Source organism: Hippocampus comes, unplaced genomic scaffold, assembly GCF_001891065.2.
Source record: "Hippocampus comes isolate QL1 unplaced genomic scaffold, H_comes_QL1_v1.1 scaffold122, whole genome shotgun sequence".
NCBI lineage: Eukaryota > Metazoa > Chordata > Actinopteri > Syngnathiformes > Syngnathidae > Hippocampus > Hippocampus comes.
Genome location: NW_017842059.1, coordinates 821,969 through 837,083, shown reverse-complemented (window position 1 = coordinate 837,083; position 15,115 = coordinate 821,969). Strand labels below are relative to the sequence as shown.

Below are 15,115 nucleotides of genomic sequence, written 5' to 3'. Positions count from 1 at the left end.
ACTCGGTTCTGCTTCTACATTTCTCATGCCATTCAAACATCACGACTTCCGTTTCCACATTCTCAAATTTCCCTTCTTCCCCAAATTCTCTTTGTTTTCACAGTAAAATTGCCCAATTTAAACAAAATTAAGACAATGAACAAAATAAGCCTCACCATCTTTGCCATTTCATATTCAAAGACCTCAGCACATTTAGAACATCTTGAGAACTATTTTCCAACTTCCACAATTCCCACTTTTCCCAAATCACAAACTTTTCACAGTAAAAAATACCAAATTTAGTGACCGTTTTACATATTTTCCTGCTCCAAATCTGGACAATAAAATCCCCATGTGAATAGACATTTTACGTAGCTTTTCCAATTTCAAACTGTTGTGGTCATTGGGAACATCTGGGGAACTGTTTGATCAGTTCCCACATTTTTGTAATGAAATTCCCCAATCTAGACCCATTTTACACATTTTTCCCTTCTCTTTCCACATTTCTTGGCCAATTCCGACCATTCCAAATTCAAATCTCATTTTCAACAATTATTTCTCAGCTCTTTAGCATTCACATGCAATTTCTCCGGAAATTTTATTCTGTCATTAAAATACAACTTTCCTCCCTTGTTAAACCATGACTATATAAAAAGATATCAAGACTTGCCCCCCAAAAGTCACATTTTTTGTTAAATTCCTACGCCATTTAGATTTTTAGATATGTATCCATGCTTTGCTATATTTATTATAAGTGGGTCATTTGAGAAATGTATTTCTTGTATGGGGTCCCTGGCCCCAAAAAGTTTGAGAGCCTCTGTTGTTTGTCCTTTGTTGATGTCACATGACCAATGTTGTGTGCAAGTCCGTGCTTGTGTATGTTGAGGGGAACACACAAGTGACCTAGTGAGCAGGCAGTTACTCCAAACAATCACTTATGCTCTGGCAATAAATACAGTTTATATTTACAGTGATGAACACGTATAAAAAAAAAAAAAACAATCAAGCACCTCAGTCTCAGTTTTCGTACATCAAAGCCATTGCGTTGAAGAAAAAAAAAGACGGTCCTTCCTATTCCATGTGGAAAAAGTAGTCTGGGCAAACGTCTCAAAGAGGCTGCAGCTCCGTTGCGTCATTTGCTGCAACAAGAAAAGAAGGGCAGAGTCATTTGTCAGTCACAGAGTCACTTGAGACTCTCAGCAACCTTTGTACTCAAAAACACACCCGAAGTGTCGACAATAGATAACCCACGTTCACAGCCAGACAGCCCTGATTATGGCCTTCCACACAATAGATTGTGTCTGTAGCAATCTGAGTAAACAAGTTGAAGGCAGTGGTGACAAGAAATCAAAGACTGTGCAAATACTGTGTTACTTACTATACCTATGCCAATTTTTCCAGTACAACAATGCCTTGAGGTAGGAGTTGTTGTCGGGATGATTTTTGGAATGGACTTCCGAGCCCTAACTCAAGATGCGAGGGCTGTACAGTATTGTGGTAGTGAACTCATCTCAACTCATCTCAACAAATGCACTGAATTAATCTGTATGACAATACCTGATTATTTTGCGATGAAAAGCCATTTCTAAATTATTTTGATTTTATTTATTTATTTATTTATTTTTAGTGAAACTACTGTTAGGATGCTAAAGCTGTCACAAAAAATGTTAGCAACAAAGTCACTGTTTTGCTTGATATGTTTGTTTTGTCTGATTTTTGGGCAAAATTTTGTGAAACCAATTTCGGATTACTAAAAAACAGAAAAAGCAAGAATGTAATTTTATTCTTTGGTGAAAGAACAGAGTGTTTTTTTCTCTTGGTAGATTTGCTGCATAAATATTCATAGAGCACAATATTCTGTGGGTCTCGAGAAATCTGTTAAAAACACTTTTTTTTCATAGTTAGGCTGGTTCTGCGACTTATACTCAGGTGAAGCTTGTAAAACTAAAGCTTGGACTGGCACCAAATTGTGTTGACAGCAGCAAACCAGTTCTGGTTGGATTAGAAATTTCCACTTCGAAGTATGGAAACGTTTCCCTTCTGAATTGAAAGTGGTTTACCAATTACAGTCCTGGCATAAATATTCATAGAGCACAATATTCTGTGGGTCTCGAGAAATCTGTTAAAAACACTTTTTTTTCATAGTTAGGCTGGTTCTGCGACTTATACTCAGGTGAAGCTTGTAAAACTAAAGCTTGGACTGGCACCAAATTGTGTTGACAGCAGCAAACCAGTTCTGGTTGGATTAGAAATTTCCACTTCGAAGTATGGAAATGTTTCCCTTCTGAGTTTAAAGTGGTTTACCGTAATTACAGTCCTGCATCGCATTGTGACCAAAGGTAAAATCCTGATCGGTTATTGAGCCTTTTGGTGCTATAAACAGTAAATCCTTGATGGAGCAACAAACTGAAAACAAACGTCACATATTTGTGACCATGAATAATACTTCGATGATTTCTTCATCCTTCTTCCGTTTCTTTTCATCCTTTATGTTGGCAGTTGGCAAATACTTTTGGTCCACTACCACCATCATTGCCACAACAGGGATTTACAATTTACAGGACCAAAAGGCGCAGTTAAGAATTCTACCTTTGACCCCAGTGCAACCCGGCATTCTAGTTCAAACTAAAATGAAACATTTTTCTGGAGTTAGCCACGAAATAGACTCCCACCTGGCATCTCCTTCCTCCGTCGCCACGCTACAATCTTGGTGTAGGCTTTGTCCAAGAGCCATATGGCCAGCATGAGGATGGCTGCCAAGCAGCCCAGCGCCAAGGCCGACACCGACAGGTACTGCAGGTCCTCGTAAAGAACCTCTGGGGAGGACAACGGAGAAAGCTGTTTGTGTTTTTTGCACATACTTCATGTCTGTTTCGTAAGTTAACAACTCTATATGAAGTAGATAAACAGTCCATCATATTGTTTCATGGTACATTTGCCTTTATTTTAGCATACTCCTCAGCCAGTGGTTCTCAAAAAGGGGTACAGGTACCCCTGGGACTACATGAAGGTACTTCAGCAATTGAGTGAGATTTTCAGATCTATTTTAAAAAGTAGCATCCAGGCCTAAAAGAGCTTGATCAATCCTCAGGGAGGCACAACCCCGAGTGTCTCACTAAAAGGTCTCACTGAATGCAAAAACACCCACTTTAGTGAAACAATTCTGTGTTGACGCTTGGTAAAAGTTAATTATTTCTTTTGGGGAACAGATCTGTACTATGATCCCAAAGGGGGAGACTTTGTTATTTTTGTGCACAAATATTTATTTATCGTTTTATTCATTCATCCATTCATTCCATTTTTTATTTGCAAATACCTGTAGTTCCAGAAATACCACTACAAGTGTCATTCCAGTTTAAACATGCGCTGGTTAGGAGCTAAATCTGAAAAAATATTTACCAGGCATACGTCATTGAAAAAAAATGTAGAACCACATGCCTAGCCTACTGTATGAGACTGAAAAAAATGTATGTCTAAGAATAATAAGCAGATTTTTTTTTTAATACTGATTAATTTTTACAATTTTTTTTAAAATCAGAAATGCAAGTACATTTTTGCCAATTATTTTTTGTGCTAATGCTGAATCTGCCCATGATTTTTTTCATGAGTTTTCATAATAATAATAATAACATACAGTAATTTGTAACACAACACATTCAGTAATATTACCGAGTTACGGGTTGGGTTCAGCAAGAGGCGGAATTTTTCCCTGAAACATCATAACTGTAAATTACAACGCATGGTAAAGTCATGTTTGCGCAAGCTCTTACAGGTCAAACTGAAAAACAAAAAATGGAAAAAAAAAAAGTAATGACATTTTTTAAATCAGCATCAAAATATATTTAGGGACACAACGCCATCAGTGATTACAATTTGGAATTGACCAATGTTATTTTTCAAAATTGTTCAACCCTAGTCCAGAATGAACCAATCACATTCAAACGCACGTTAAATGTGAGTCAGCATACAGTCAACACACCCCTGCTATCATTTAAAGTGCCTCTGATTAACCCCAAATAAAGTTCAGCCGTTCAAATAGATTTTTCCTGACATTTCTTTGCTTTCTTGCATAAGCTTGAACGTTTTGTGCTAACACTGACTAAACCAAACTGTCAGAGTCCTTAAGGCCGTCAGCTGTTCCACCAGCAAAGCGTGTACTAGGACCTGAATCTTGAGCTGGATTTCAAGAATATTGCAGAAATATTCAAAATGGCTTTCCACAAGGCACAAGTGTTGCAACACACGGAACATGTTTTAAATATGGCAGTGGAAAAAAAAAACGCATCACAGGTCTCCTTTCACTTACCGTTGACTTTCAGGACAAATCCGGCATCCTTGCTGCCACCTGTCTTGTCGGTGACGGTCACCACGTAGTAGCCGGTGTCCTGCAGCCGCAGATCCGACAGGACCATGGAGCCGTTGTCGTGCGCCTCCACGCGGCTGGTGTAGTCGGCAGTGATATTGATGAAGGCGCCTGGCTGCCAGATCCCGATGGCGCGGCTCACTGTGCTGGACATGAAGGTCCACTGGATGGTGGGGGTGCCATTGCAGGTCACGTTCATGGAGAAGAACACGTCCTCCTGCACAGACTGGGTTAGGCTTCTCTGGGGGGACTGGATGGTGATGGCCTCGGCTTGGAAGGAGACAAAGAAAGCATGTTAGTTCTCAAAGTTTTTCCTGTGAGCAAAATTTCAAGGTGGTCACCTCTTCCTAATTTTGGGTCACTTTCAGCTCCATAAGTTATGACATCATAAAAACCTTACACATACATTTCCTGGAGTGCATGTTTTATAATGCACAGTAATTAAAACTGCGACATCTGTAAAATGTTTAAATCTTCACTGAAGACTTATTTTTATATTCTCACATTTGGTTAAGCGAAATGTAGTATGCCACTAGTCTCCCGCCTCACCTCACCCATTGACATCTGGATTTTGGTCTGTTTTACTGTCACTTCTCCTCTCTCCCTCATCTTGGCTCGGAGTTGATGGGTGTTTTTTTTGTTTTGTTTTTTTACAAATCTCAACGTTTTCCATGTATGATAGCATACATACTTCTGTATACTGTTGCTTTTAAAATGTGAAAATCTAGAAATAAACATCTCCATTTTAAAGCTTATTTCTACATTCTTGCATATGGTTAAACCAAACCTAGTATGCAACCAGTCTCTCGCCTTGCCTCATCAGTTGATATCTAGATTTTGGTTTGTTTTACCACTGCGTCTCCTGTTTATTTTAACATTGACCACCTGTATTTTCATTGTGTTTTTTTTGTGTAATATATGATGAAGGGAAGTTAAAAATGTGAAAATAAATTCATGTAAATACTTCACAGAAAAAATGTTCGAACTTGTGGGGAGAGCAAATGATCAGAATGTTATCACGTCTGCCTCAATTTGAGCCACAAAAACCTCTGGCACTTTGCAACAATGTGCTATTTCAAATGGCAGTCTGCTGGAAGAGACTTTAAAACCTCCCCAACACGCTGAGGGGCACCCATTTTAGCCATGTGTGTTTGGGATACCCCAACCCCTCATCAAGGTTGTCCAAAGGTGTTTCAGTGGACCATCTGGTTCTACTATTTGCTCAGTGGGGCATGGAGAAGGAATTTCATCCAAGAATGCCAAGACGCTGTGGGTTGGGGCGGAGGAGAAAAGGCACAAGGTGTGCCATTGCTCATCGATTAAACAGTCTCAGTGACGTGGATCTCGACATCATAATAATACACTGGAACAAATGTAGTCACACTGCATTTAAATAGAAGTACTGTACACATGATTATGTAAAAACAAAACAAAAAAAAGATTGGCAAAGGTAGATCTATAATTCAACTAGTGCAGTGGTTCTTAATCTTGTTAGAGGTTCCGAAACCAATCAGTTCATATGCACATTCATCGAACCCTTCATGAGGGAAAAATAAAAATATGATTTTTTTACAAATTCAAGACATAAAAAATGCATTTATTAAAAACAGAAAAAAGGAAATACAATTTCAAGACATAAGTATGAGTTTTTTTAATTGTGCACAAAATGAATCTCCATGCAGTTTCAAGAAGTGTTCCTTTAGTTTTGCCGGTGCGAGCCTAAAGTTGCTCAACTTGGCATGACAAATCATGCAGATAGGACGCTGAGTCCCATCATAGTCCGTGATGCATGTGAATCTATGTTATACATATTCGTCTGACCTCTTTCTTTTTTTTGCTCAACATAGTTAGCATGTATTAAAACGTTCATATGACATACTATCACGACAGTCACACGTTGACTACTGAGCGAACTAAATTTCCCGCTGCACTGATTGGACAAGCAATGTAATGTGATCATCTGCAGCCAGTGATGGCCAAGTGGGTCGGGTGTGTCTTAACCTCCATGGCAGAGCCTCCGTTGAACCCCTGAGACCGATTCACCGAACCCCTAGGGTTCGATCGAACCCAGGTTAAGAACCGCTGAACTAGTGTGATTAAGATTCTAAAAAAAGTAAACAGCATTTTTTTACACTATCACTGTCGTCGCTGCCTTGGTTGATGACTTTGTTGAAATTATATCCTATTAATCAGAAGGAAGTTTCAATGATGATAATTTGGTCATAAAAGTAAAAAGGTCACTGCTACATTCCACACGTTTCACATAAATTAAAGATACAAAATTGGCAACGACAACAAAAGTACCACTTCCTCAGTGAAGTATGATTGTTGCTGGTGTCATGGTGTTGGCATGTGCTATATGGCTGCCAAGGGAACTGGTTCCTTTGTATTTATTGATGATGTAGACTGCTGACAAAAGCAGCAGGACAACATCTGAAGTCTTTGCTCATATTCAGGCAAATGCTTCGGAACTCCTTGGACGGCACTTCACAGTGCGGATGGACATGATCCGAAGCATATTGAGAGTTTTTTTTTTTTTTTAAACAAAGAAGTGGAATAATATGCAATGGCCAGGTTGATTACAGGATTTGAATCAGATTGAAAGTCACTCACAAACTCTCCACAAGCCTGACTCCGGATTTGAACCCTAAACTGTGGAGCAGACGTGCTTATCACTCGGTCAGCGTGCTTCCCCTTTCCTTTTTCCTCACTCGGGAACAAAAAGCAGGTTAACTGTAACTCTCTTAGTTCATAGGCTTCTGTCATTCATGCGTGAATATTTAAAAGGCAATTCGAAGTCCGCTAACCAAAACATGTGGCACCACAGCAGGTAAACAGTCAGGAAGATGAGTTTAAGTGTGGAGGCTTGCCACATGTAAACGCGTTCATTGCATAGTACAGTATTAAAGATGATCTTTTGTTATGTGGAGACAAATGAGTAGAACATATTAAAGGTTATAAATTTTGGGGGAAAAATAGTATACTGTATTTTCGGGAAAAGTAATAATTTTACAAGAATAAATTCTGCTTTTTTAATTAAGAATAAAGTGGGTATTTTTTTACATTAATGTAGTAATCTCACAAGACAAAATTCAAATAATTTTTGAAAAAAGTTGTCATTTTACAAGAATAAAATTGCATATTTTCCACATTAAAGTTGTAATTTTAAGAGGATTAAGTTGTATATTTTTTATAGAAAACTTTTAAATAAGTGTAAAGGTAAAAAGCAGTGGAATTACAATTTGTACATTTTTTAATTCATTTAGAATTGTAAATAAATTTGAACGTTACAAGAGCCTATATCCAATAACTTTTAGGTCTGTCACCAAGAACACCAAACTGAGATAGATCGTTTCATTTCTTTCTTTTCTTCTTCTGTAGCCCTCGGCAGAAAACAGTTCATATATCGTTGAATATACGTTGAGTGCTTACCTCGGTGACACATGTACAACATGAAGCAAAAGAGCACAGCAACGTCGTGGATATCCCAGAGCCTGTAGTGCAACATTAGCATCTCAGAGCCATCGGTTGGTTGAAGAGCAGCAAGAAGAATCTCCTTTAAGCCACTTGATGTTCTCGTTTGGTTTTTTAGTCGTTGCCAAGTAGTGATCCCGGCATTTTCTCAGAGTCTTCCTGGTGCCTCCTCTCAGGCACTTGCTGAGTGTGTGTTCATACCTGCACGGCCAGCATGCACTGATCAGACAGGTTGAGCCGGAGCTCACTGAGTAAACATGTCCCCACACTCACACATAGCTCAAGAAAGAAGAAGACCAAATGACATCGGGCCTTCCTGCTTTACTGAGTTCAGTAAGTAAGTAAAACGGGGACGCTGGGGCCACAAGAACCACCAACATAAATTGAAAGCCCCTTGCTCCCCCTCATTGTGTGACACACCTGGTAGAACGTGCCAAACAGGAAGTATGTGTGTTTATACACTCACTCACTTGTTTCACTTGAAAGAGTGAGCGAGCGAGCGAGCGAGCGAGAGAGAGACAGACAGACAGACAGACAGACAGACAGCTGGACGGACAGATGGACAGACAGAGACACATGAGCAACCTGCCTACGCATGGAAGTTTGCTTGACTGTGGCAAGACGTTTGAGTATGTATTCGATGTCGTTGCCATCCAGTGTAACTCATTCACTGGTAGCCATTTTCAAAGCAAAGTTTCCCATAGCTACTGGCAGCTGTTTTGACTAATCTTTCAAGACCCACTGAATGATTTGTTATGCGTCAATATTAACACCTTCGGAAGGATATTGCTTACACGCCAGAAAAAAAATTGGAAGTGAAACATTTATTTGACATTTCAAAAATGAAAATGACAATGAAACATCTTTCCTGCTCAGAGGGCTCAGATAAATCAATATCTCTCAGTGTCAATCCAGATTTTGCATTATGATGAAGGTCTTGCACTGGAGGTCATCAGTTTGTGCACGTAATAAAGTGTTAGATAAGAGTGTCACAGAAATCAAAAATAATTTGTTTGCCACTGAGTTCATGATTAATTTAACGTGTGGTACAGATTTGAAAAAGAATAAATCAGCACAGCAATTGCTTCATATGAAATGGAGAAGGACGTCATGTATAAATGTTTGAGTCAGCAGTGGATTAAAATACTGTACCTTTTTTGTAACGAGCTAGCTTGTTAGCTTTCGCAGCTAATCATCACTAGCTTAAGTTTTTAACACTTTAACAACACAAACAGGGCAACAATATAATAAAATATGGCAAAACAAAACATGAAAAAATTTAAAATGTAAATACAGGCAATATACAGTTTGACCTGCCACCCCATTTGAAAGTCGTGTCACAGTCACCTTGGATATGTTTTTCTTTACGTAAGCAGGCATGATTATTAAACATTCAATCTTGACAAAAACATTACTTTTCTTTCACTGTAACATTCTTGCAAACAACAATTGATTATAAAAATAAGCTTTTGATGCCTTTCCGTTTATGTAGCGACACCGACATGTCCCAGATGACACTGAACGTCACTTAGGTGAAAAAAAAACGGACGGTCAGGTCACAGCGGATAGCGAACAAGTTAACTGGGGAAAAAGACATTTTCGCTGTCGAAGACCGACACAAAATATGACTACGGTCGAAATTTCTCCGGCGAATCATCAAAATGTCCTTCTGGTGACCAAGTGGGAGGTTTTACCTCAGCTAAATTGGATGTATGTCACCTTCTACCGAGCAGGTAAGCTAATTAACCCCAATAGCATAATTGACTGACACTTATGACCTTCAACAAACGCATGGGCCTCGACGCCATTACAGCTTAAGTTAAACTTGATATCAAATATATATGCTTTAAATATTTTTTCACCCCCCACCTTGGGGGTGCATACTTTTTGGGGGATATATACTTTTTGGGGGATATATTCTAAGTGAAAACGCGTGGGCAATGGTCTTGTCTTTGGACTTTATTGGATTTTTTATTTGTTTTTACTCCTCTTGATTATTAACGCGAAGATTTGACAAACCGAAACGTTACATTTTATCTCGACTCTGGAAGGATAAATTACCAATTTTTAAGAACGTGTTTGAAAAGCGATTGATGCGAGTCAATCACGTGTGTGTAGTTAACCTCCACTGCGGGGTGGCGCTCTAGTAATAGTACTTGTCAGTTACCATACAGGGAACAGGAAGTAGTTTGGCGACTCGCACGCGAAACCGTGTTTATTTCGTCAAATGTATGTCAAACAGCGACTATAATTTTCCCCACAGCATGACACGAACGAAGTCCATTTTTGCATCGTAATTTAAAACAACTCGTCGGTATTTGGTCTCTTTCAGAGTGTTAAACGTGGTTCAACGAGATGAGGTGAAATTACTTTTGGTCCGACGTGGATCACGTGACTGACTGGCGGTTTCCGATCATCCTTTGAAATGAAAAGCAACACCATTATCCTATTCCACACTCTTATGATGTTTTCCAGTCTTTTTGTCAAATGTGGATCAAAGTAATTAAAACGACAGCCACGTTTGAGTATGAACACTGGAAATTCCTTATGAGGTTATTTATCCATCTAAGAATATTGTGATACCAGAAAATGCGATACATTTATTGCTGGTTTACTATTGGACCACCTTGGGTCACATGACCCAGATTATCCAGACAGATGCTTCGCTTTTGTTTCATTTGCAGGCTGGCAAACCACACAGCTGGCCTCATTATCACTTAAATGAGCGTAGTTGTTGTTTGGCGTGTAAATGTGTTTTGTTTTGGTGATTTGACTTTTGTTACCATGACTGTAGCCGGCACTGTCGGGAAACAGATTGTCCCTTGCGGCAGGTTGGAGTTATCGCTTCTCGGCCTTTTGGCTAAGATCAAGTGTAGTATCTGTTCTTATCAGTTTAATATCTGATACGTCCCCTATCCGGGGACCATATATTAAATTGATTTTTGGAACTGGGAGATGGAATAGGGGCTTGCTCCGTCCACTCCACGCATCGACCTGGTATTGCAGTACCTCCAGGAACGGTGCACCCCCTCTGCTGGTCAAGGTTAAAATTGTTACTCGTGCAATATGTACACTAATAACCTACTAACCCAAATAATGGTGTTGTATCCCATGCATAGGAAAATTTTAATCATGTCTACGAGGATTAGAAAAACAATGAGCATAAAAATTTACGAAGCTTCTGCTGTTGCAGGTGGAAATAATTACATGTTTCAAAAATGAACTGAAACTTAAATTAAAACTTACATGGTCATCATTTTGGGTGCGGGAGAATCTATTCCAAGAAAGTTGCATGGTTCATCAAGTAATTTCTTTGAAGCCATAATTTTCGTCGGATTAACACTACTCTCAATAACACAACTTTTTTTCTATTCCTTTTTTTCTGATGATTCTTATTATTGCAATTTTGTCAAATGTTCCAGATTTGTTTTTAGTTTTTCTGCCCTCAAGAGAAAAAAGATTCAATGAATTTTTTTTCAAGATTTTTAAGGAATATGAAGTCATGCTTTTACCCCCAATTTTTTTTCAAAGAAATTTCATCTTGCTTTCTCCCCTCTACTAAATAAAGAGCTAAGTAAAAAATGGATCAAGTATTTACAATTTGCGGTGGTCATATAAATCATGGTTTCAAACGTATATTTCCAAATGTAGATTTTTCATACTGTTTTAACAAATATTTAAGTGAAGTGTTGTGAAATATTTTTTGGGTGTTACCCCGCGAGATGGCAGCAGTGCTCTATAGGTAGAGTGGAGTTGAGTAAACTCAGTGAGTGAATCTCAACTATTTATCTATGGACAAGTGAACTAACTGTGTGACTGACTATATATGAACTTCCGCTCTCTGGGTCTATAAATGAATGAATGGATAACTACCAGACTGATAGATTAACTGAATTTAATTGCTAACTCAAGATTAACAACTCGCAAAACTGTACTCCTCACAATCTCTTTCGGAACAAAATCTACAACTCTCTCTCTCTCTCTCTCTCTCTCTCTCTCTCTCTCTCTCTCTCTCTCTCTCTCTCTCTCTCTCCCTGAATTAACTATTGGTTTTCTTCCATCCATCCATTTCTGATCTGCTTATCCCACCTGTCCTATTGGTTTTCTTTTCTTTCTTTATAGTAGGTAGGTTGTGCAAATATCAGTTGATGAACAGGAAACAGGAAGTAGTATGTTGAGGAGTGCCGGATGAGTTCCAGTCTTTCTGTCAAATGTTAATCAAATGGCTTTTCACCACAAAATTAAAACAACAGCCACATTTGTGTCTTATCCCTGGAAATCCCTCATTGGGTTATTTGTCCACCTAAGAACATTGTGATAGCAGAAAATGGGTTACATTGTATTGCTGCTTTCCTATTGGACATTCTTGGGTCACATGACCCACAGTAACCAGCAGTTTCTTCGCTTTTGTTTCATTTGCAGGCTGGCAAACCACACAGTTGGCCTCATTATCACTTAAATATGCGTAGTTGTTGTTTGGTGTGTAAATGTGTTCTGTTTTGGCTGTTTGACGTTTGTCACCATCACTGTAGCGAGCACTGTCGGGAAAGACATTGTCCTTTGTGGCATTTGGGAGTTATCGCTTCTCGGCCTTTTGGCTAAGATCAAGTGTAGTATCTGTTCTTATCAGTTTAATATCTGATACGTCCCCTATCCGGGGACCATATATTAAATTGATTTTTGGAACTGGGAGATGGAATAGGGGCTTGCTCCGTCCACTCCATGCATCGACCTGGTATTGCAGTACCTCCAGGAACGGTGCACCCCCTCTGCCGGTCAAAAGCAATTTTGCGTGACAAAACTAAATTACTGTGATACCATGCTTGTAAACTTCAGTCGGAAGTATAACATTTTTAAGGTTGGTATGAAAGTTTTGTGTATTATTACACTCTAAAAGTACAGTTTGAAAATATGTTGCATTATTGTAGATTAATATAATTACATCTTTGAAAAATTAACTTTCTGAAATGTGAATGTTAATCTTTTTCGGTGGAGTAGAACCTATTCCAAGAAAATTGCATCTCCCATTAACTAATTTTTTGAAGCAAAAACTCTCGTGAGATTAACACGATTCTAAATAAAACCTTTATGATAGTCCTTTTTCCCGGATTTTTTTTTAATTTTGCAAGTCTCTCAAATTTTCTAGAATATTTTTTTCTTTTTTTGCCTTCAAGATAAAAACAATCAAAGAGCTCAGTATAAAAGGATAAGGATTCAAAGTATATTTCCAAATGTAGATTTTTTTAATACTGTGCTAATAAATATTAGTAGTTGACTCATCTAAAACGTATTTAAGTCAAGTGTTGCGAAAGATTGTTTGGTGTTACATACACCGCGAGATGGCAGCAGCATTAAAACTGTTCCCGACCACACAAAGAAACACAAAGTGAGTGCTCTCAAGGCATGGTGGGGGGGAGGGACGATTCTCGCTTTGCATTCTTGGGAGAAAAGAAGCAATGAATGATGGGATTGTTTTTGCAAATTCTTTTGACCTCACTTATAATGAGGGACTACTTCAACTGATGTATGGTTGTTGCCTCAGCCAATGAGTGTGAGTGAGTTTATGTGCGTTCTCACACGTGTGGTAGAGGATCCCGTGACTGAAGATGGTGTGTGTGCTAAAGACTTTGGGCTGGTGACTTGTACAACTCATACTTACCTGGCAGGGGAGATACCATGATCAAGAAGGTGGTTCACCCAGGGTGAGGCTCAGCCATTGCACTCCGGTTGTGCTGACCCCTGCGAATTCCCCAAATGTGGGAATCTCAACTGCAAATTTTCTGGTAGTGGGGGACTGCGTTCGCGCTCTCCCCTGATTCACTGTACAGTGGCAAATTGCTTTTTTTTTTTTTTGTCAGCGTTGCGGATCCTGCCTGTACTCAGACCGACATGGAGGCATGTGATGCACTTTTTCAGTCTGTTAACTATAATAATGGGCAATTTACCATTTTAACGCGGTTCTCTCGGCACTCTAGATTCCTATGGTTTACCCGTGGCTCGGTGAATTGTGCACGAAACAAACTCTGAATGACAATAATGATAAGACATTGCGTAACAGCTCTGTTCACAAGCTGCAATTGCGACGCGTCACCGTAGGTTCAAGATTTACCTGCTGTATTTTATTTTTTTAATACTTTTTGTGAAAATGAGACTGATCGGATGATTTGGGTGCAGTGTACATTAACACAAACAAATATATTACTACCATGCACAAAGACACTCAAATAGTTGTCTGTTTTTTTTTTCTCCTCAACACCCCTCGCAATCGACTTGGGACCAGTCTGCAATCTACCAGGTAGGTCGATCGCGATCGATGTAATGGGCACACCTGCTGAGTCTGTATGTGTGGACAGGCAATTGTTTGGCTGAACTATTCACTCATCCATTTTGTAATACGCTGAATCTCACAAAGGTTGTGGCCAAGTTGAATTTGCACTGCTGCCAATATCAGTTAATTAACAGGAAACAGGAAGTAGTGAGTGGGTTGAGGAGTGCAGCATGAGTCTCAGTCTTTCTGTCAAATGTTGATCAAATGGCTTTTCACCACAAAATTAAAACAACAGCCACATTTGTGCTTTCCTATTGGACATTAGGAATTCACCAGCACCTGGGCTCCTCTCTACCACTCCCCCCCTCTGACCACCCCTCCCCCTGCCAACCGTCATCCTCTTTTGAACTCCCCATCCCTCAATAATCTCAGATCTCATCATCAAATCCAAGACTTCCTCCTGTCAGTTAGATCCCCTCCCCACTGTTCTGGTCAAATCTTGCTTGCCCGCTCTGCTTCCATTCATTTCAGCCATTATTCATTCTTCTCTGTCCTCTGGAATTGTTCCCAACTCTTTCAAAATCGCAGCTGTCACCCCAATTCTGAAAAAACCCGGTTCAGATCCCAATGACTTCAATAACCTACGCCCCATCTCTCACCTTCCTTTCATTTCAAAAATTCTTGAAAAAATTGTTGCCTCTCAGCTCCATTCCCACCTCACCTATAATAGTCTCTTTGAACAATACCAGTCCGGCTTCCGTCCCCGTCACAGTACAGAAACAGCTCTCATAAAAATCACAAATGATCTCTTCATGGCAGCAGACTCTGGCTTAATCTCTATCCTCATCCTCCTTGACCTGAGTGCAGCTTTCGACACCATTTCACACTCCATCCTCATGAATAGACTCTCCACCTTAGGCATCACCCACACCCCCCTAAGCTGGTTCCACTCATATCTTACTGGCCGCTCTCAGTTCATCCAACTCAATTCCTTCACTTCACAATCCCTTCCCGTCACTTCTGGTATCCCC

The 15,115-nt window shown here is 39.5% G+C and overlaps 2 protein-coding genes across 2 annotated transcripts in view; one reads left to right on the top strand and one right to left on the bottom strand.

Annotated features, from left to right (window-relative positions):
• Positions 1 to 8,262, bottom strand: vstm5 (V-set and transmembrane domain containing 5). Its single transcript, XM_019861461.1, has 4 exons — positions 7,775 to 8,262; positions 4,286 to 4,612; positions 2,652 to 2,795; positions 1 to 1,118 (listed from the first exon to the last, which is right to left on the bottom strand). The coding sequence occupies exons 1-4, from the start codon at positions 7,854 to 7,856 to the stop codon at positions 1,087 to 1,089; spliced, it is 585 nt and encodes a 194-aa protein (XP_019717020.1). The 5' UTR covers positions 7,857 to 8,262; the 3' UTR covers positions 1 to 1,086.
• Positions 8,263 to 9,368: 1,106 nt separating this feature from the next.
• Positions 9,369 to 15,115, top strand: part of tada2a (transcriptional adaptor 2A) — a 30,930-nt gene continuing 25,183 nt past the window's right edge. Inside the window, exon 1 of the mRNA XM_019861572.1 lies at positions 9,369 to 9,549. Within this exon, the coding sequence (XP_019717131.1) occupies positions 9,441 to 9,549 (109 nt within the window). The 5' untranslated portion in view covers positions 9,369 to 9,440. The remainder of the gene's footprint in view (positions 9,550 to 15,115) is intronic.

What these genes read in the sequence shown, in the direction of transcription:
- vstm5 (XM_019861461.1), bottom strand. Translation starts at nt 7,856, where the DNA reads ATGCTAATGTTGCACTACAGGCTCTGGGATATCCACGACGTTGCTGTG. An exon ending in ATTTGTCCTGAAAGTCAACG is followed by an intron (nt 2,796 to 4,285) that starts GTAAGTGAAAGG and finishes TGTCCTCCCCAG; the next exon opens with AGGTTCTTTACGAGGACCTG. An exon ending in ACGGAGGAAGGAGATGCCAG is followed by an intron (nt 1,119 to 2,651) that starts GTGGGAGTCTAT and finishes TTCTTGTTGCAG; the next exon opens with CAAATGACGCAACGGAGCTG.